Raw genomic sequence first — 21,885 nt, forward strand, 5'->3', positions numbered from 1 at the left:
CACACAACTAAAGTAATCCAATGTCAATGTGTGGTGATCTCACACCACTAGATAGTTAATGGTCCAATATCAATGTCACTTTGTCCAAATAAAGAGAAAAATAATATCCAGTATTTCACCGTGATTCCAATGATACCAGGTCGTCACTCCAAACTCTGTTTAGGATCTTTTATCCATAGGTCACCTCCTTTGTATAGGATTCTACAATATGCATACATTATAAACAGAAAAGGAGTGCCACAATAGTGTAAAATCTTTTACAGTTTTATTAAAGTTTAAAAAATACACAAATGGATCCGTACCATAAAAGACCTTTAAAGCACGGCACACTGTTGCACATATAGGGGTATTAGTATGCTCCCCCTATAGAGCGTTACCTTCCCAGTCTTGGTACTTCAAGAGTTATCACCATAAACCAACGCGTTTCCACCTCTTCTGAGGTCTTTATCAAGGTATATGATAAGGAGTGATTTAACCTGATATATATAGCCCGAAATGGGCGGAGCTTTCTCATTAATAAGGTATTACTTACTCTTAATAGAGCGGTGCTGTCTTAGGCTCCCTGGGTTCTGAAGTGCCGCTATCACAGTACATCATGTAACCGTTAGTCGGGACACGGAAGTCATGCATTCCAAATTTACACACGTGATGTGGTCCAATAATCCGGAGCGCATCACGCGGTCTATTTCCCCACCTCTAATGAGTGCGCTTTGCTCCATTACTTGGAGCCCAGCGCGCACTGACGTCCCGCTCTCAGTGGCCGTACATTGTAACTGTTATCACGTGGTGCGTATCACGTCATAAACGCACCACGTGGTCCGCTCTTTTAGATTCCTGCGCTGCGTTCCAACCATTGGAACACAGCGCTACCATTCATTCCTGGTTCTAAGCATTATAGTAGCCGCTATTACATTCTTTCTTTTAATTGATTCGCCTGTGTTCTCATTTTAACATAAAATCATTGGCCCACATATTCCATTCACATATAGTGCCTAAACATTAGTGTATAATCTAATAATTGTCATATGTAACAGTCTATGTCCTGGAAGCATCCAGGGTGCTGAATATATAAATACATATGTATCAACCTGCATATAAAATCCGCTGTGGTTCAATTATACAATGGGTACATTGCTATATACATCCTACAACAAAAGTTATAAAAACAGGAAATAAAAGGCACAGAGTATCATCTTAAAACACTATGATATACATAGATAACCAATTTTCAACCAGATACATAAAATGTAAAAATGTAAAAGAAAATATAAAAAATATATATATAAAATTGTATAAAAAGACACTCATAAAACCTTTTTATAAAAACTATTTGAGTTCAAAATCGGCATTCAATCCATGTGGTTTCAGGGTTTTGACTATATATATATATATATATATATATATATATATATATATATGTATATATATATATATATATATATATATATACCAACTGTACTGCCTAAACGGCAGAACACAAAACGGCACTGCAGTATGCTGAACAAAGAAGATTTTACTTTTTCAACGTTTCTGGGCTATCAAGCCCCGTCGTCAGGAAAACATTTCTGATTTAGCTAAAAATTTATCTATACCCTTGGTCCGCCAATTTCCTTCCACTTTTTTAATTCCTACTATACATTTAATATCATTGACTGAATTGTGCTGTTTTTCATGGAATTGCTTGGCCAGTGCGTGGTTAGTCACACCCCTTTTGATATTCCGTATGTGTTCTGCCCACCTCACTTTAAGATTTCTTGAAGTCTTACCTACGTATTGTAATCCACAGGTACATTCAATCATATATATTCAATTATTGCTATTACATGTAATGAACTCGTGTATTTTAAACTCTTTCTGGTTAGATCTAGAATCTAATGTTTCTATTTTTGAAGTCTGATTTGTATGTGTGGTGCAGACTATGCATGAACCACAACGATGGAAACCTTTTGTTTTAATTCTGCCTGTTCGTTTTTCTGGAATTGCACTCTTTACAAGTCTATTCTTGATATTCGGGGCTCTCCTAAATGTAAACATAGGTTTTTGTGGGATAATTTCTTTCAATATGGGATCCTGCTGTAAAAGGAACCAATTTTTCTTAATAATATTTTCCACCTTTTTATATTGATTATGAAACATGCTGATAAATGCCACTTTTGGTTTATTTTTTTGTTCATTCTTACCTTTATATACTAAAAGGTCATTCTATGGAACTTCACGCATTTCTTCAATGGCCTTCTGTATATTATCATTATCATATCCCTTAATCACTCAGCATTGAGATTATTGATGAAGATTTAGAAAGTGTTATGATCAAATTAGAAAAAACATTATTGCAAGAAAGTAAAGTATGGTGTGAAATTACCACACTAGAAAGATACATAGCAGAGGATATGATTCCAAAAGGGTTACAAATGAAAAAACCCTGTACATTTCAGACAGACAATACTGATTTTTATCAGGAGTGGCAAGTAATTTTAAGGAAAAGCTCTTTCTCTCTTATGGAATTAATCATCAAGGAGAGAAAGAGCAAACTTATTAACTATGAACAACAAATTGATGAACTTTCCTCACTTATTAACCTGTATAGAGAAAAGAAGGAATGTAAAGAAATGGAAAAAGAAATGGAGGGAAAAATAATGAAAAAAGAAAAATAAATTATTAGTAGGAAACAAAAGAAAATACTTACGTGATAAAAGATAGGAGACAAGGATAGAGGAGATAGAGAATCTTGACATTAGTTTTAATTCGAACAAGAGTCAATTAATGAGTGCCCTATCCACACACCATTATTTAATTATCCACTAAGATCTGACAAAAGGAGAAACAAACATAGAAGTAGATTTGAAAATAGACCCCAATTCCAAAAAAGGGACTATTCACCAAGACAGCATGCTGACAGATATAGAAGGCAAAATGAATTGGGCCATTATGAAAGAAAAAAGTATCATGATAGGGACTCCCAACAGGAGACCCAATAATGAATATACTAATTGGATTAGAGTCAAAAGGGGCAATAGAAATACTATCACACACCATACACCCTATCAGATACCCACACACAATCGCTTTAAAGCCCTGGAGAGAGAGGATTGTCTGGAGAGAGACAGGCATCAGAAAACGAATTTGAATGATAAAAAGAAGAAGCGCACTCATAGGGGCAAAAGAGATGGGGGGATTAAAACAAAGAAAAATAACCGCTTAAATACGGAATCCTCACATAAAGAGAAGGAATTTGAATCTATAAAAATATTTAATCTAAGTACACATGTCCTTAAGAAGGAAGAAATTAGCCTGCTGCAGAAGGGTCTAAAATATACCCCAGTCAACAAAATAAATAAATTTGATATGTATATCGATATACAGAAATTTATTAGAAAGCTATCATTAAAAAAGTATTTTATCACTCAAGATAGAGGAAAAGAAAATCAAAATACAGAGCATGATCAAGATGCACATAACCCGTTCAAACCAAAATCTACATTTAATCCGACATTTAATAGGGGATGTTTTTTAGACAGTTTTAATAAAATTGTATGCACTGAAATTGAAAAATTAGAAGGAAATCAAAATATGACACATAATTTATCTCAAAATGAATTTAAGGCTCTACGGGATTTAGAAAAAGATTGCGACATTACAATCAAACCAGCTGATAAGGGGGGGGCATAGTCGGGGGGCATCTAAAAAACATATCCAAAATTCGAGCATATCTCACACAAGACACTGCAAAAACTCTAATCCATGCACTTATTATTTCCCGTATTGACTAATGCAATAGCCTCCTTACTGGTCTTCCCAAACACAGGCTATCGCCATTACAATCCATTATGAATGCAGCTGCAAGGCTTATCTTCCTTGCCAAACATTCATTGTCAGTCCCTCCATTGGTTGCCAGTTTTCTACCATATTCAATACAAAATACTCTTACTTACACATAAGGCTATTAACCAAACCACACAACATACATCTCTTCACTCATTTCTAAATATCTCCCTACCCGACCTCTCCGCTCAGCACAAGATCTGCGTCTCTCATCCCCATGCATTACTTGCTCCCATTCACGGTTACAGGACTTTCTTCAGGCTGCACCCACTCTATGGAATGCCTTACCACGCACAATACGACTTTCCTCTAGTCTCCAATCCTTCAAGCGATCCCTGAAAACTCACCTCTTCAGGCAAGCTTATCAGATCCCAGAACCACCCACATAACCTTCATAGCCTCCATATGTAATTACATCCCCTTTCACAGTCCACACACAACCTCACACATCGTCTTTCTTTCACATCCTCATGACATTTGGCCGACATTCCGGTGTAAATGGGTCATGCAACTGTGCATTCTGGCTGGACCAAAATGCAATATATAGCACCTATCCTTGTGTATCAATGCCTATTTCCCTATAGATTGTAAGTTTGCGAGCAGGGCCTTCCTACCTATATATCTGTCTGTTATTACCCAGTTTTGTTCTATTAATGTTTACAATTGTAAAGCGCAACGGAATATGCTGCGCTATATAAGAAACTGTTAATAAATAAAATAAAATAATATATATATGAAGTCAAAACCCTGGAACCACATGGATTGAATGCTGATTTTGAACTCAAATGGTTTTTATAAAAAGGTTTTATGAGTGTCTTTTTATACAATTTAATATATATATTTTTTTATATTTTCTTTTACATTTTTAAATTTTATGTATCTGGTTGAAAATTGGTTATCTATGTATATCATAGTGTTTTAAGATGATACTCTGTGCCTTTTATTTCCTGTTTTTATAACTTTTGTTGTAGGATCTATATAGCAATGTACCCATTGTATAATTGAACCACAGCAGATTTTATATGCAGGTTGATACATATGTATTTATATATTCAGCACCCTGGATGCTTCCAGGACATAGACTGTTACATATGACAATTATTAGATTATACACTAATGTTTAGGCACTATATGTGAATGGAATATGTGGGCCAATGATTTTATGTTAAAATGAGAACTGAGGCGAATCAATTAAAAGAAAGAATGTAATAGTGGCTACTATAATGCTTAGAACCAGGAATGAATGGTAGCGCTGCGTTCCAATGGTTGGAACGCAGCGCAGGAATCTAAAAGAGCGGACCACGTGGTGCGTGAATGAGGTGATACGCACCACGTGATAACAGTTACAATGTACGGCCACTGAGAGCGGGACGTCAGTGCACGCTGGGCTCCAAGTAATGGAGCAAAGCGCACTCATTAGAGGTGGGGAAATAGACCGCGTGATGCGCTCCGGGTTGTTGGACCGCATCACGTGTGTAAGTTTGGAACGCATGACTTCTGGGTCCCAACTAGCGGTCACATGCTGTACTGTGATAGCGGCACTTCAGAACCCAGGGAGCCTAAGACAGCACCGCTCTATTAAGAGTAAGTAATACCTTATTAAAGAGAAAGTTCTGCCCATTTAGGGCTATATATATCAGGTTAAATCACTCCTTATCATATACCTTGATAAAGACCTCAGAAGAGGTGGAAACGCGTTGGTTTATGGTGATAACTCTTGAAGTACCAAGACTGGGAAGGTAACGCTCTATAGGGGGAGCATACTAATACCCCTATATGTGCAACAGTGTGCCGTGCTTTAAAGGTCTTTTATGGTACGGATCCATTTGTGTATTTTTTAAACTTTAATAAAACTGTAAAAGATTTTACACTATTGTGGCACCCCTTTTCTGTTTTTTATGTATGCATATTGTAGAATCCTATACAAAGGAAGTGACCCATGGATAAAAGATCCTAAACAGAGTTTGGAGTGACGACCTGGTATCATTGGAATCACGGTGAAATACTGGATATTATTTTTCTCTTTATTTGGACACAGTGACATTGATATTGGACCATTAACTATCTAGTGGTGTGAGATCACCACACATTGACATTGGATTACTTTAGTGGTGTGAAACCACCACATATTGACTTTTCAGAATCTTTTCCCACTAGGTGCGCTGGAGATTTACCTTGTTGTTTGCTTATATTCTGATTAAGTGACGTGTGAAGGTCACTTGATTTCTCTAGCTGCCCTATTTAATGTGGAGTGTGACTGTTGAATTTTTTTTCCATATTATACCTGTATAACCAGTCCGGTCCTAACGTGTCTCGTGCAGCGCCATCTTGTCCGCAAACAATAAATATTTATACAGACTGACTGATGATGTCAGCGCATGCACGGATCTGAATAAAGTTTTATTCAAAAAGAAAAGACCACACGCCAGTGGTGATGGAAAAGATTGTATGCAAATAGATTGTATTTGCTCAGGGTAAACGGAATACCTATGTATATTATTAAAAAGATGTATATATCTGATTTTGACGGGGAGACCCCCCTGTCATTGATACTACTCGACATTAAAGTCATGTGATGTAAACATAGGTCATGTGATCGGAACACCCGGCTTACAAACGTAACATTTTATATAAATAAACACAAAACATATGTGATCATACATAAAACATACATAAAAAATACCTATAAAGCCTTTTTCTAAAAAGGTTTTATAGGTATTTTTATGTATTTTTTATGTATGTTCACATATGTTTTGTGTTTGTTTATATAAAATGTTACGATTGTTTTCCATCTGGTATGGATATGTTTTCCCATATTTTAATTATGTAATAAATATCTTTTATAACGTCTGATACATACATTATGAGCTGTCTTTATTCTCATTTGCATGCTCATATATGGGAAAGAGAAATTTATGAGGAGGACAAAGATACCTTTATACGCTTCTTCTATCTAGCCTTACCTATGTAAGCATACAAGTAAGCAGACTTATATCTGCGTCTATTCATAACACACATAAGGGTGAGGAACAACTTCTAAGTGCAAATTACTGACCCTCTCATTAGGGTTAATTGCTGCATTGAAGTGTTGCGCCGATTATTGAGTATATGTTTTTCATATATAACCCTCCCTGCCTAGTACCTAACCTTAAACCTCCCCCCCCAGTGCCTAAATCTAATCCTCTCCCTACTGCCTAACCCCTAACTCTCCCCCTAATCCTGCTACTTACCTTGGGATGCCGTCGTTCAGGATGCCGGTGACTGGACTCGGACAGGTGTCAGGATTCCGGCGTCGTTATTCTAAGCGACGGCATCCCATGTATTGTGTAGCTTTGCCTAGGGCGCCTAGAAACCTTGCACTGACCCTGATACTGTAACTGCATCTGCGTAAGACAGATATACTTTCACAGACGAACCAGCATGCCCTAGTACTCCATTCCAATACAGTGACTGACCCAGACTCTGCATTCTGCACAAACTGTAAGTCTATTCAGAGGCTACAGTCTGTATTTTGCAAATAGCAGGGATCCCAGAGAAAAGACCACCACCAATCACAAAGTAACATAGGCTGATGGTATTTGCTAAAAATTACATATAGCAGACATTCAATTTAAAACAAAAAAATTGTATTGAAGAAAAACTAATTCCAATAATATCATATTACTATTTCTTACAAATAGGCATTATTTGTAAGAAACACATACATATTGATGATTCATAAAAGAAAAAGTTAGGAAAAATGTGGTGATTTAGTTTAAATATGGTGTTTGTTATTCTAATTAAACCATCATTTTATTTTCTAAAGTTCAGTATACTAGTTTATTGCATCCCGAAAAAATAACTGTCAATTATAATAAAACAAATTAAAATAGCAGATAAACACTTACTTTCTTCCCTTGAAATTGCCCCTGTCAATGGTAGACTTTGTGATAGCAGCTCGCACCATTAAATAGTCTCTGTCGTGATCCGGTAAAAGGATAAAGCGAGTTTCCTATACAGAGGAGAGTTTAGCGTTAGATTCTTTACACTGGCCAGAGTATCTAGCAGTTATTTTGTCAGGCCCTACATACAGTATTGAATAAAATCAGTGCTTTCTATTTGGTTGTTCTCGAGTACAGTACAGGTATCTTTTTTTTATACTATTTTAATTCTTAAGGCGATTAAAATGAGTAATTCTTGCCGATTAAATTCTCAATAATTCTTGCCGATTAAAATGAGTAATTGAACGATATCGATATCGTTATCGTTCAATTGCTTATTAATCGTGCACAAATCGGGCATAAAAAATGTCAGAAACGACCAGCGATGCCCGCTGGTTGTTTCCAACATCAATCATTGTCTGAACATGCTGGTCAATCTACTGATAACGACAGATTGACCATGTTCAGAGATGAGGGAGGGTGACATATCGTTCAGTGTAGGCACTGCAGGGGAAAAGGAACGACTGTACGATTACAATGTTGTAATCGTACTGTCATTCCACTATCTGCTAGTGGATGCGCACCTTTAGGGGCCTATCCATTATTACTAATGGGCCCGTTACACATGCCTAGTATTCAGCAAACTCCGAAAACTGGAAGTATTCGGAGTTTGCTTGTGGGAACCACGTTCCTTCCTATGGGAGGGAGGTCAGCTACACATATGTATGTAAATGCAATATTTCTTGCGTGTGTCTTTTGCTGCATGCATCCAACTCTTCATGAGGATCATTATCTTTTAAATAAGTTACAGATCTATTTTTTGCTACTTTCAGAAGGTTGTACTTTTCTAAGTAAAACAAAACATTTTTACATATCTTTAATAAACACCAAGATGACACAATTTGCTGAGAATCATGTAAACATTAGTCCCCTTCCGTCCTCCCAATTTCACTAATGAATTGTACAGGATGCAGGAGGGTGACCTGCTCTTCTTGAGAATTTGGGGGGCTTTCTTTAATTTAGAAGTCTCCCAGATGTTCCAGTACAGTAGGCACTATATTCCATTGTAAGTCTCCCTACTGTATTTTCATTTATCTCTTCCTCCCCACTAGGGCAACTAACACTTGGCTGGTTATGTGGGTGTAAAGGTTGCTAATATAGCTAGGTTTATTATCCTTGTTCGTGTATTGTATTTGTTTATGTACTTTGTAAGGCGCTGCGGAATATTTGTGGCGCCAAATAAATAAGTGATAATAATAAAGAGAGCGCCCGGTTATAGGGTTACTTGGGTAACTCATTGTTGTCTAGCGAGTAGGCAAATATTCTGTAAAGCAGTCAGCAATATTGGGGATAATTTTTAAGATTTAACGTTTGGTGAAGTTGTCATCGTGAGAGTTTATTGGGGAATGGATAATAAACAATGGATGTTTTACTTTACCTCTGTACGGGGAACACTCTTGAAGCCGCGTCTGCTATAGGCAGCTAAAGAGTTCATCAATGTGTTTGTTGAGAAAGTAAAGAATGAGGTCCGATTCCCAACATCCTTTTCAAAACCCTTTATAATAGCTCCATTCACCCTGCAGTTCAAATCAGCAATGAGAAAATGAAGAAAATACCCGCATTACTGTATAGCCAGAGCAATGGAAATTGTACAAATAGTGGTTTATTTTGTACCTGAAGACGTAGTCATGCTCATCAATCTCTTTTCCCATTCCAGATCCATTTAAAATGCCTGCATTGCCCACTACAGCACATCGTATACAGGAAGACTGCCCCTTCCAGTTGTCAAACATGTAGCCATTACTTGTAGAGTTCATCAGGTTCAGAGTGGCCTTGATTACTTTAGAGATAATACAAGGACTTAGTAACTAGCGTGGAAGTTTTCCTCAATCTCATATCATACTTTATGTAATTATTTCCAGTGCTGTGTTTCAAAAGAGGTTCCCACCTCACGGTATGACTTGTAATGCATACAGACAGAAGTAGATTAGGCAATCACAATTGGTGCTGCCTACATATGGCATGGGATCCGGTCTGTAGATTGACAGTAAAAAGGTTGATAATGTCTAGATAGAGACCCGATGTTAGACAGTCTATAGGTCGACAGGGACAAAGGGTTGACATGTAAGAAGGTCGACAGGTACAAATGGATGACATGGTCAAAAATGTTGACGAAAAATAGTCGACACAAAAATGGTTGACACATGTTTTTTGTTGTTGATTTTTTAGGTTTAGGGTTAGGCACTTACCGGAGGGTTAAGGTTAGGCACTTACTCCGACGGTTAGGGTTAGGCACTTACCGCAGGGCGAAGGTTAGGCACTATAAGGGACAGTTAGGGTCAGGCATCTACCTCAACAATTAGGGTTAGGCACCAAGAGGAGGGTTATAAAAAAAAAATTATGTCGACCATTTGTACATGTCGACCTATTGACTGTCTAACATCTGGTATCTATCTAGACATTGTCGACCTTTTTACGGTCTATCTTTCAAGCCACTTGGCATGTAACATTTTACAAGGCTATAGATACAATAGGTGTTATGTGTGTTGGTGCGTTGCTGTGTTTTAGGCTTATGCTGGGTACACAATGACAGATACATTGACTGATCAATTGATCGGCCAATATATCTGCTGCCCGTCGGCCAGTGTGTACCTGCGATATGTCGGTGAACGTCGGCGTTCACCGACATATCGCATTGGCTGTGCAACACAACAGGAAAATCCTTCTCCAGAACCAAAAGAGGAAGGAGGTTTAGTTACAGTAAGTTGAATGGTGAAGGACAAGAATTGTTGCCAGCATCACTGCATCTTAAAATCTCTCTTTCCTTTATCCAACTGCCTCATACTACCAGACCAGTATCTGCAGATAATTACCAGTCACCAGTGGTTAAGTTAATATTGGTGACTGATATTAATTCTGTGTTACAGCAGCTACATACACTTTCCCCACCAGCTGCTACAATTGTAATTCTGCTACCTTATATACTGTATCAAGTGTAACCCACACCTCTTAAGGTGCCCATACTCACCTTACGCTGTGACGGCCGATCCGACGGCCGACATATCGGGCAGTCCCCACACACAGAGCGATCTGCTGCCTGACCGCCTGATATGCCGGCACCCCCCTGCCCACCGCATAACACTGCATGGGATCATACATTGCATCACCAGATCTTATGTGCAGCATGTAAGATCTGGAGGTGCGATGTACGATTCCAGGGGTGCGCGCACTGGCCGATGATATGCCCACACACGGTACGATTTAGCAGTGATATCGTACCAATCCGTCGGATTTGCTGCTATATCGCACCGTGTATGGGCAGCTTTCGATTGTAAGCTCATTTGGCAAGGGCACATTTGTTGCGTGTTATTGTATTATTTATTTGCTTTGTGTCATGGTCCCTAAAAGTAGATAAAGAAAAAATAATAATCTGAGACTAAATATGGTCACTCCAAGTCAGCTGCAAATATAATCTTTCAGAAATGAAGCTTCACAACGGGATGGCACCATGTGTGTGCAGTTTTTTGTGTAGTGTTCTACATACTAGTCATGCTAGGGAATGCAGGTCTCATTGGTCTATCACCTGTCCTCTATGATATTTTGCTATAGATTAGATGGGATATATGAACTGATAACTCACTTTCCCATGTAACCCGCATCCAGCCTTGAGACCCTGCATACATCTGAAGTCTTCTGTATTCTGACTCCTGTGCATATTTCTTCCACAGCAAAACTGGTATAGTTTCCACGAACATCTGCTGAAATTGTGCTCCGCGGAGTATATCTCTGGTGCGGTTTGGACATTTCTATGAACATTTAAAAACATAGTACAGTCATTTGTGGAGAGTCTTTCAAAAGAGGAACACAATACTGCAAGAGATATTGAGACAATAAAGGATCAGTTGATTAAGGGCTTGACTCAGAGACAGACACCAATGCGATCGCAGCTGCAATTTCGCATGCAGCGCAGCAGCGGAGAATATGCTAATGTCTGCAAAGATCACCCGAACATAAAGGCACCAACTGCTGCCTTCTTACCTGCTTGCGACAACCTGTACCAGCGTAAATATCGGTAACATCACCTCACATCGGCGCCCATCTTGGCCTTTGCGGAAGGTGTGACCTGCCGCAGCCTTGGGAGTTATTCTGACACGCAGAGTTACGCATTCACTCACAGTGGCTAATTTATGCACGCCCATGTAAAAGCGTTTAAACGGACAGGCATGCCTGCGTTTCTCAGACCACTCCCCATCACCATCCCCAAATGCTAACAACCTGTCACTCACTCTGCAATGGATTCCTATGTGCGTCTAATATTATACATCACTGAGGTATTTCAATTTTGGTAATAATTTACAATAGTGGGTACAGTAGTGGGTAGGGTTGACATAAGGACACCGGTTACAAGCAATCATAACTCATAATTTATGCAAGTATTATTTACATGAGTTTATGCATATGTATATTATCATCACTTTTGTATTATTGTATTATACTCAGGGCTATTTTTCTGGAAAAAAATGTTCATGAACTGTGGGTGGAGTTACTGGGGGTGGAGCTATAGAAAATAAATTTTATATATATATCTAAATACTATACTAAATACTAAATACTATATATATACTCAGGGCTATTTTTCTGGGAAAAAATGTTCATGAACCGTGGGTGGAGTTACTGGGGGTGGAGCTATAGATAAGAAATTTGATATATATATCTAAATACTGTCAGGGAATTATGGATCAAGATGGAAGCGAAGCTGAATGTGTAAGGGTTAATTAATTTTGCTGTGTTGCATAGACCTGTAAATGACTCCTTTATCTATACCCTCACCCTGTAGACATGGTATTACTTACATAGGACAAGAACAAATGCTAAATCTCCAATCTAAGTTTAAACCCAAAAGGGGATCTTTGGAGAGGTCATGAACGGTAGAAATGATGGATAATGTCTCTCTTTTGACATGTGAACCTTGTATGACCGAACATGAAGTCCACCATGTCTAATTATAAATAGTTGTGTGTTCTGCATGTACACCATTTGTCTTTTTAGGGAATGACTTGTAATTAGCCATGCTTGCATCTGTAACCATATGTGGATTGGACAATGCCTATTTAAGCCTGTTGTATTCCTCCACCAAGTTGTCTCTCCAGCAACCTCTGAGCTGAGACACCCACATGCATGTGAATAAACAAGTTATGCTATTTCAACTGATCCCGGCGAATCGATTTATTGTCTATTTCAATACTATACTAAATACTATATATATATATATATATATATATATATATATATATAGTATTTAGAAAAGAAGGCACTCAAAAGGCCCAGGGCATTACGTTTTACTTAATGAGAGGTTCATAAGCTGCTTGTTTCTGCTGAAAAATAGCAGTGATTATACTAATGTATACTGTGCAGGGGCGTATCTATAATGGGTGCAGGGCGCACGGGCCCCTGGGTCCAGGGGGGCCCATATCTACTTTTTGAGGAATACTTTGGAGTAGTTACAGGTGTTGAGCAATGTTAGACTTTAGTGTCATCCTGCTTGTGAAAAAAAAATATTGATCCTCTTCTGTCTGTGAAATTATTAATAAATAGCTACAATAAATGCAAAACATAAAAATTCACTTGCGCTTATGAATTTAGTCCCAAAATTTCAAATGGTTTTCAAGTTGCTCCAATACGGAAGATCAGCGGTACATGGAAAAAACAATGAAAAAGAAAGGGGGACACAATAGTGTAATACAATCACTTCTTAGGCGCACACCACCGAAAAAGATGTGTGTGATGATGAAGACAAGTGAACAAGGGGATCCTCTCCCAGCATAAAGTCCTCCTCCCTTGAAGAGATATCACCCAAATGTGAGAGAAGATACACATACAGTGAGATTCTCACATGTATGCTTACTTCTACAAACGTAGTACTTGCTTATAAAGGTATCTTTGGGTTGTCAAAAACATAGTATCCTCACATCAGATAGAATCTCATCCACCAATGGAAAATTCAAGAAATAAAAAAACAAGGCAGTCAACTAGTTTATAATCTAATCCAAACCTTGGATATGTTTATTAAAATAGAAAAAACCCTACTATCAAAGATGGTCTAATGCTCATCTCTATATCCTTATCAGAATGGACCCGGGTATAGACAAAAACACAGAGGTAGCATTTATAGATGGTAGGGAAGCCACACAAATATATGATGACAGGAAAAGACACCATTCAACATGTTTTGCTGCTCTGCGGCGCCTTTTTCAAGATGAGTGTCTTATCTATAAATCCATACAAATAAATCCAATTAAATACATTAAAATAAAATACATGCAAGTATACTTCCATTTGTTTAAAAATGTCATAATATCCAAAAATTATTATACATAAATTAATATATATCCGTTATAAATTATATATACTTGGTTTGTTAATTAATCCAAAATGTTTTAACACATCACAGAACTTCACAATTACGTCCATATAAACTATTAATTGTGCACTAGATGTATTGGGTAATCTTTGCTTTATACATCATAGACACATGTACCAATAATGTTATTAATAACACAATTCTCATAGAAACAAGGCACTTCACAGCCCAAAAATCCAGAGCAAAAACGGAGAAAGAAAGCCCATGTAATATGTAATCTTACATTTAAAACCACTAACAGGAGCTAACCTACAGAAAAAAACAACATACATAATATATAATCTATACATTTAAAATCACTAACAGGAGCTAACCTGCAGAAAGAACAACATATAGCACTTACAGCTATTCACTCTAGCATGCCGATTCGTGGCTACCATGCTGTTCATGTTGGATAAAGTTTTATTACATGAGTTAAACATTTTCTGTTAGAACAGACATTGCTGAAGTTCCATTAGGAAATCCTGACTTGGGCCCTGATTCAGAGCCGCTCGTTAGCGGCAGTACGCTCGTTCCGAGCGATGTTCGCACATCTGCGCATGCGTACAGTGCGGCCGAAAATCTTTGTACGCTATATAGCGAGTGCCTGCTATTTTGAGTGACAGGAGGAGGCGTATGTGGGTGGTAACAGGGAAGGTGTTTGAAAACGGGGGTGTGGAATTCGAACGCAGGCGTGCTTAAAGGTCAAAACGGGCGTTTTAAGGAAGTGCATAATTAATACAGCAGCGTCATTGACCACGTCACTCGTTTTTTTTTAACTCAGAACTGCTCGCAAAATAGCGGATGAAAAAACCAACCACAAGAATAGCGAGCAGTTCATACGCTGTTCGATGTACTCGATTAATCTAATAAATAGCGGACATGACATATGATGCGAGCGGCCAGGGGGCGTTTTTAACAAAAAAACGAGCGTATGTTTTGCTCGCTCGTTCAGACTTAGAGGTGTGAACAGACCGCAATGTGCGAACGGATCATTTGAATTAGGGGTGAGCGGGTTCGGTTTTACTCGGATTTACTCGGATCTTTAAACGGCATTTTATTGGCTATCGCCTATCATGTGTTTTGGATAGCCAATATAATAAATCCGAATTTGCGGTAAAGTGGCGATAAGAACCGAGTAAATCCGAGTAAAACCGAGCCTGCACATCCCTAATTTGAATAGCCACCCCTTGTTTTTGAACGAACGACCGCAAATAGCGAACGGCTCTGAATGAGGGCCTTGGTTCTCTTTACTGATTGTGACTGTCACAGACAGACACATGATGGTTTCTTGGTGACAGGGTATGCAGTAACTACCACACACAGCACAGGTAGCTAAACTTACAGCATTGATTAGAGCATGTCAGTTAGCAGAAGGTAAAAGGGTTAACATCTACGTAGACTCTAGGGGCCAAATGAAAGGGTGAGAGTTTAGAAAACTCACATTTTTAAACTCCGCCAATGTAATAGTCACAGAACATGGAAACTTGCATGATTTTCAGACTCAAAAAAAACTCTCAAGATTTTTGTGTGAGAGTTTTACTGCTAAACTCTCACATTTTTTTTAAACTCTCACCCTATTACATTTGGCCCTAAATATAGGTTTGGAGTTGTTCAGGATTTTGGTGCTATTTGGAAGCATAGGGGTTATCTCACAGCTTCAGGAACTCCCATTTCACATGCAAAGACCGTTAAAGAACTGATAGAGGCAATACAGTTACCAAAAGAAGTTGCAGTGATTAAGTGTCGGGCACATACCAAACAGACTGATTTTATGTCCATGGGGAACAGATTAGCTGACAGGGCGGCACGAGAGGCAGCTTTTGGTACATGTGATGAGCCAGATACAGACACCAGTGGCAAACGCAGGATTTCTAGACGGGGGGTTTCCAAATGCGTGATTTTAGAGTGAGTGTGGCCTGTCCATGGAGAGGGCATAATTACCACTTATCCAGCTTTAATATGCGTCATACAAAGTGTATTGTGTGTCATAATTCCAGCATATACCGGACCAGCGATCACAGTAAGCCATTAAATGTGGCAGTAGGGCCATCCTGCCTGAGCTGAATGTATTTATTTTAGATGTGAGCACCATTCCAGGGCATGGGAGCAAGTCCGGGAGTCTGGGGGAGCAGCAAAAGAACATAGCACTGCCCTTGACATATATGTAAATATTGGGCTCTATAACAGTGCATCCCTAACAGTACATGGTTTCCAAATCCCCTAATTGGTTCACAGGTTATTTATTACTGGCTGATACATGTTAAAACTAAAAGATCCAAAGGTGGTGCTATTTATTTCATTTATGATACTGAGAAGAACATGCAGCACTAGTAAAATTCCATTATATTACTATTTCTATTGTGGTCATGGTGTGGGCTGGGGAGGGGGGTTTCCAGGCAGATGAAAACCCCCCCTGCGTTTGCCTATGGACACTCAGTTGTTTAAGGATATCACATTTGACCAATTGAGACAATATCAGGAAAACACTTCTCGCAATGAGGTCAATACTTGGAAGTTAAAGCATTGTACAATCTTAATGGTATGCTCCAGGATTTATATCCGTAGCCAGATCTAAATGTGAGTTGTGTAAATTGTTTGAGACGCAATGTGGGGAAAACCTACTAAGGTAAAACATTTGCCAAATACTACTGAGACTGTAAATTGGCTTTATTTAGTTACCAAAGTAAAAAGGGGATTAAAGTATGTTCTTGTCATGTTTGCAGGATGATTTAAAGTATATTGTTGAGATGTTTTTAGACACTGCTGAGTTTACTGAATTCACTTCTCCAAGATGCTGAAAAAGATTTTACAGGAATTTGTATGTAGTGCGATACTTGGGGTTAATTAGCTCGGTAGACTGGGGTCAGTGGTGCAGTGAGTAGGTGCAGAATTAGAGTCCACACATAGCATTCCAGTTAAATAAATAAACATTAAGTGATGCTTTACTTCCAGCATGTGAAATCAGGAAACAGAAAAATAATAAACAAACCTAGCCCTTGTTTAGGGCACTAACTCACTTCTTGAACCCTCTCTACAGAATCTGCATGAAAGTCTCTCACAGTCTCTGAGATTGGTGATCCTTCCTGCCACATGCAGGACTGGACACTGGCCTCCTGGCCTGGTATAGCTTTCTCAGCTTGTTGGCAGCCGCCTCTCACAAGGACAGTATCAGAGGAATATGGATCTGCCTGCCTCCTTGCAGGTATGATCCTGACCACCTGGTCTGCTTCACTCACACTGCAGCCCCATCTGGACTGTCTGGCTGTGTCCACCAGCAGCCTCACCTGGGCTCTGGTCATACGGCAGCCATTATACATCTTCCCACAATGCTTTTCTAGTCTGTGTGGGTGGATCACCCCTGCCCCACACAGAATCTGCTGCTCACCAGTGCCACCTCTGGTTATACTGCCACAGTAGGTATGGTTTACCCAGTGTTATTGAAAGTGACTGAGGAACTCATTTTACTGGGAAAGTTTTTCAAAATTGTAAACTGCATAAAAAAAAAAAAGATAGGCTAGCTAAACTTAAAAACGAGACAGGAATGGCATAGCCGGAAGCCCTACCTTTGGTGCTTTGTATTATAAGAATCACACCTAGCTTCATCTCAATCTCTCTTCTTATGAACTGTTTGGACTACAGCCAAGATATTTTACTAATCCAAAGACTGATTTAAAATTGCAACATGGTTTGACCCTTCAATATATTATACAATTGTCTAAGCAGATACAAGACCTTCGGAAAGCTCAACGGGATATTCAACCAACATCAGCATTTGATCCAGCAGATGAAATACAGCCTAAAGACTATGGTATGATGAAAAGTTTTTTTGCGTTCTGGTTCCCTTAACCACTTGCCTGGCACAGTCGTATCAGATACGACCATACCAGACTGGGCTTTCCCTGACATGGTCGTATCTGATCCGACCAGTCAGAAACACACAGTGGGCGGCTTGCTGGAAATTAACTTCCAGCAGCCGCCCATCTCAGAGGGACCTGCAGGTCCCTCTACACCTGCGCCTCCTCCTCCTTTGTATCCAGATCACTGCTGGCCACAGTGATCGGGCCCCGGCGGCACCCCCCTAGAAGCAGTAGCCATGGCTCATGTAGCCGCTGCTGCTGCTGCTGTGACCCGATCACTGTGGCCAGCAGTGATCGGGCAGCCATTTCAGTAATAGGCAGTAGCGGCGGCTCTGGTAGCCACCGCCACTGCTATGTATCCAGGCCGCTAATGGGACACCCTCCCGCTGTGGCTCCGGATCACAGTGATCAGTGAGATCACTGTGTGAGAGAAGCAGCGGCGGCTCTGGTAGCCGCCGCTGCTGCTATGTAGCCGGGCCGCTAGCAGGACACCCTCTCGCTGTGGCTCCGGATCACAGTGATCAGTGAGATCACTGTGTGAGAGAAGCAGCGGCGGCTCTGGTAGCCGCCGCTGCTGCTATGTAGCCGGGCTGCTAGCAGGACACCCTCTCGCTGTGGCTCCGGATCACAGTGATCAGTGAGATCACTGTGTGAGAGAAGCAGCGGCGGCTCTGGTAGCCGCCGCTGCTGCTATGTAGCCGGGCTGCTAGCAGGACACCCTCTCGCTGTGGCTCCGGATCACAGTGATCAGTGAGATCACTGTGTGAGAGAAGCAGCGGTGGCTCTGGTAGCCGCCGCTGCTGCTATGTACCCCGGCAGCCCCTCCCACTCCTTTCCGGCCTCAGCTCCACCTCCCCAAGTCCCCATGTGTTCCGATCACTGCTGGCCACAGTGATCGGGCAAAATATAAAAATAGTAATAAAATATATATATATATATATATATATATAATTATTAGGGATGTGCAGGCTCGGATAGGTTCGAGTTTGCACGTTGAGTTCGGATTTTTCCCTCCAAAAAAACGGAACTCAGAAAGAGGCTAAACGTCATCTTACATGGACGAACATCATCATTCCTGGACTTTTGTCCAGGAATGATGATGTTCGTCCATGTAAGATGACGTTTAGCCTCTTTCTGAGTTCAGTTTTTTTGGAGGGAAAAATCCGAACTCAACGTGCAAACTCGAACCTATCCGAGCCTGCACATCCCTAATAATTATATATATATATATATATATACACATACATACACATCTATATATATATATATATATATATATATATACAAAGTAGCACAAAAAACCGCACAACACCAAGTAATGTAAATATATTGGGTGCCAGGCCAATATAATCGATATATAGAACCATCCACTTGCAGAGTGATCCACCAGGGGCTCAAGCAGAGACGAGGCCAGCACTCACAGTCCTTTAAGATCACCAATAATTTAATCCAATTGTGTAGATCATAATAGCACTAGTACAAATAGTAAGGGCATCATCAGCATATCATACATATCTGGCATAAGCTGGGCTCCATCCCCCAGTGCCTAGTCCCTTGTCCCGACAGCTGTTTCGGTCTTAACCGTCGTCAGGGGTTTGCAGAAGAAAATGAAACTGTAGTGCAACATATAAATACACCTCTCAGCTAATAAAGAAATAGTGCTTATATTGCCTGTTCTTGTATTTTCTTTTTGTTTGTTTATTGTATTCTTTATATTGTTTATTACAGCGGCGTGGCATAATTCACGAGCCTATATGACGGCTCTTGAATACATAGTTGTATTATATCATAGGGCAAGTGTCCAGATTAATGTACTTTGATAATATGTGCCCGCCGTTGTATGGATATTTGTCATCAGTGTGCGGCGCTGCACGTGGTGTCTGTGCGCGTGTCTGGATGGCCGGATTGGCGCGGTCTCCACTGATGGCCACACAGGTGAGCACTATTTCTTTATTAGGACTTAAAGGACTTTGAGTGCTGGCCTCATCTCTGCTTGAGCCCCTGGTGGATCACTCTGCAAGTGGACGGTTATATATATATATATATATATATATATATATATATATTACAGTCAGGTCCATAAATATTGGGACATTGACAGAATTTTCAGATTGTGGCCTCTATTCACCACCACAATGGTTTTGAAATGAACAAACAAGATGTGCTTCAACTGCAGACTTTCATATTTAATTTGAGGGTAATTACATCCAAATCGGGTGAACGGTGTAGGAATTACAACGGTTTCAATATGTGCCTCCCACTTTTTAAGGGGCCAAAAGTAATGGGACTATCAACTCAAAAGCTATTTCATGGACAGGTGTGGGCTATTCCCTCGTTATTTCATTATCAATTAAGCAGGTAAAAGGTCTGGAGTTGATTCTAGGTGTGACATTTGCATTTGGAATCAGTTGCTGTCAACTCTCAATATGAGATCCAAAGAGCTGTCACTATCAGTGAAGCAAGCCATCATTAGGCTGAAAAATCAAAACAAACCCATCAGAGAGATAGCAAAAACATTAGGTGTGGCCAAATCAACTGTTTGGAACATTCTTAAAAAGAAAGAACACACCGGAGAGCTCAGCAACACCAAAAGACCCGAAGACCATGGAAAACAACTGTGGTGGATGACAAAATAATTATTTCCCTGGTGAAGAAAAACCCCTTCACAACAGTTGGCCAAATCAAGAACACTCTCCAGGAGGTAGATGTATATGTGTCAAAGTCAACAATCAAGAGAAGACTTCACAAGAGTGAATATAGAGGGTTCACCACAAGATGCAAACCATTGGTGAGCCACAAAAACAGGAAGACCAGATTAGAGTGTGCTAATCAACATCTAAAAAAGTCATTACAGTTCTGGAACAACATCCTATGGACAGATGAGACAAAGATCAACTTGTACAAGAGTGATGGGAAGAGAAGAGTATGGAGAAGGAAAGGAACTGCTCATGATCCAAAACATACCACCTCATCAGTGAAGCATGGTGGTGGTAGTGTCATGGCGTGGGCATGTATGGCTGCCAATGGAACTTGTTCCCTTGTATTTATTGATGATGTGACTGCTCACAAAAGCAGCAGAATGAATTCTGAAGTGTTTCGGGCAATATTATATGCTCATATTCAGTCAAATGTACAGAACTCATTGGACGGCTCTTCACAGTGCAGATGGACAATGACCCAAAGCATACTGCAAAAGCAATCAAAGAGTTTTTTAAGGCTAAAAAGTGGAATGTTATGCAATGGCCAAGTCAATCCCCTGACCTGAATCCGATTGAGCATGCATTTCACTTGATGAAGACAAAACTGAAGGGAAAATGCCCCAAGAACAAGCAGGAACTGAAGACATTTGCAGTAGAGGCCTGGCAGAGCATCACCAGGGATGAAACCCAGCGTCGGCTGATGTCTATGCCTTCCAGACTTCAGGCTGAAATTGCCTGCAAAGGATTTGCAACAAAGTATTAAAAAGTGAAAGTTTAGATTTAGGATTGTTTAGTTTGTCCCATTACTTTTGGCCCCTTAAAAAGTGGGAGGCACATATAGAAACCGTTGTAATTCCTACACCGTTCACCTGATTTGGATGTAATTACCCTCAAATTAAATCTGAAAGTCTGCAGTTAAATCATATCTTGTTTGTTTCATTTCAAAGCCATTGTGGTGGTGAATAGAGGCCAAAATATGACAATTCTTTCAATGTCCCAATATTTATGGACCTGACTGTATATGTTCTATATATATATATATTCGATAGATATTGCAGAGCCTCTGATTAGAGATGGCAACTGACCATCGATGTTTGCAGACATCAATGGTCTGACTGAAATCAAGTGGTTTGCCATTGCTGGTGGCCATCAATGTTGCACCATCGATGGTAGCCATCAATTGA

At 39.7% G+C, this 21,885-nt stretch overlaps 1 protein-coding gene and 1 long non-coding RNA gene across 2 annotated transcripts in view; one reads left to right on the forward strand and one right to left on the reverse strand.

Annotated features, from left to right (window-relative positions):
• LOC148540855 (uncharacterized) overlaps positions 1 to 21,885 on the forward strand; it is a 171,643-nt gene that overhangs the window by 98,373 nt on the left and 51,385 nt on the right. The window lies entirely within an intron of this gene.
• The window catches only part of LOC148540856 (alpha-N-acetylgalactosaminide alpha-2,6-sialyltransferase 2-like), a 157,246-nt gene that overhangs the window by 32,708 nt on the left and 102,653 nt on the right, over positions 1 to 21,885 (reverse strand). Inside the window, exons 3-6 of the mRNA XM_088474304.1 lie at positions 11,383 to 11,548; positions 9,417 to 9,582; positions 9,181 to 9,319; positions 7,710 to 7,813 (exon numbers count right to left, since the gene is read on the reverse strand). Of these exons, the coding sequence (XP_088330430.1) occupies positions 7,710 to 7,813; positions 9,181 to 9,319; positions 9,417 to 9,582; positions 11,383 to 11,548 (575 nt within the window). The remainder of the gene's footprint in view (positions 1 to 7,709; positions 7,814 to 9,180; positions 9,320 to 9,416; positions 9,583 to 11,382; positions 11,549 to 21,885) is intronic.

The sequence above is a fragment of the Taudactylus pleione genome, unplaced genomic scaffold (assembly GCF_031769625.1).
Source record: "Taudactylus pleione unplaced genomic scaffold, aTauple2 ptg000016l, whole genome shotgun sequence".
Classification (NCBI taxonomy): domain Eukaryota; kingdom Metazoa; phylum Chordata; class Amphibia; order Anura; family Myobatrachidae; genus Taudactylus; species Taudactylus pleione.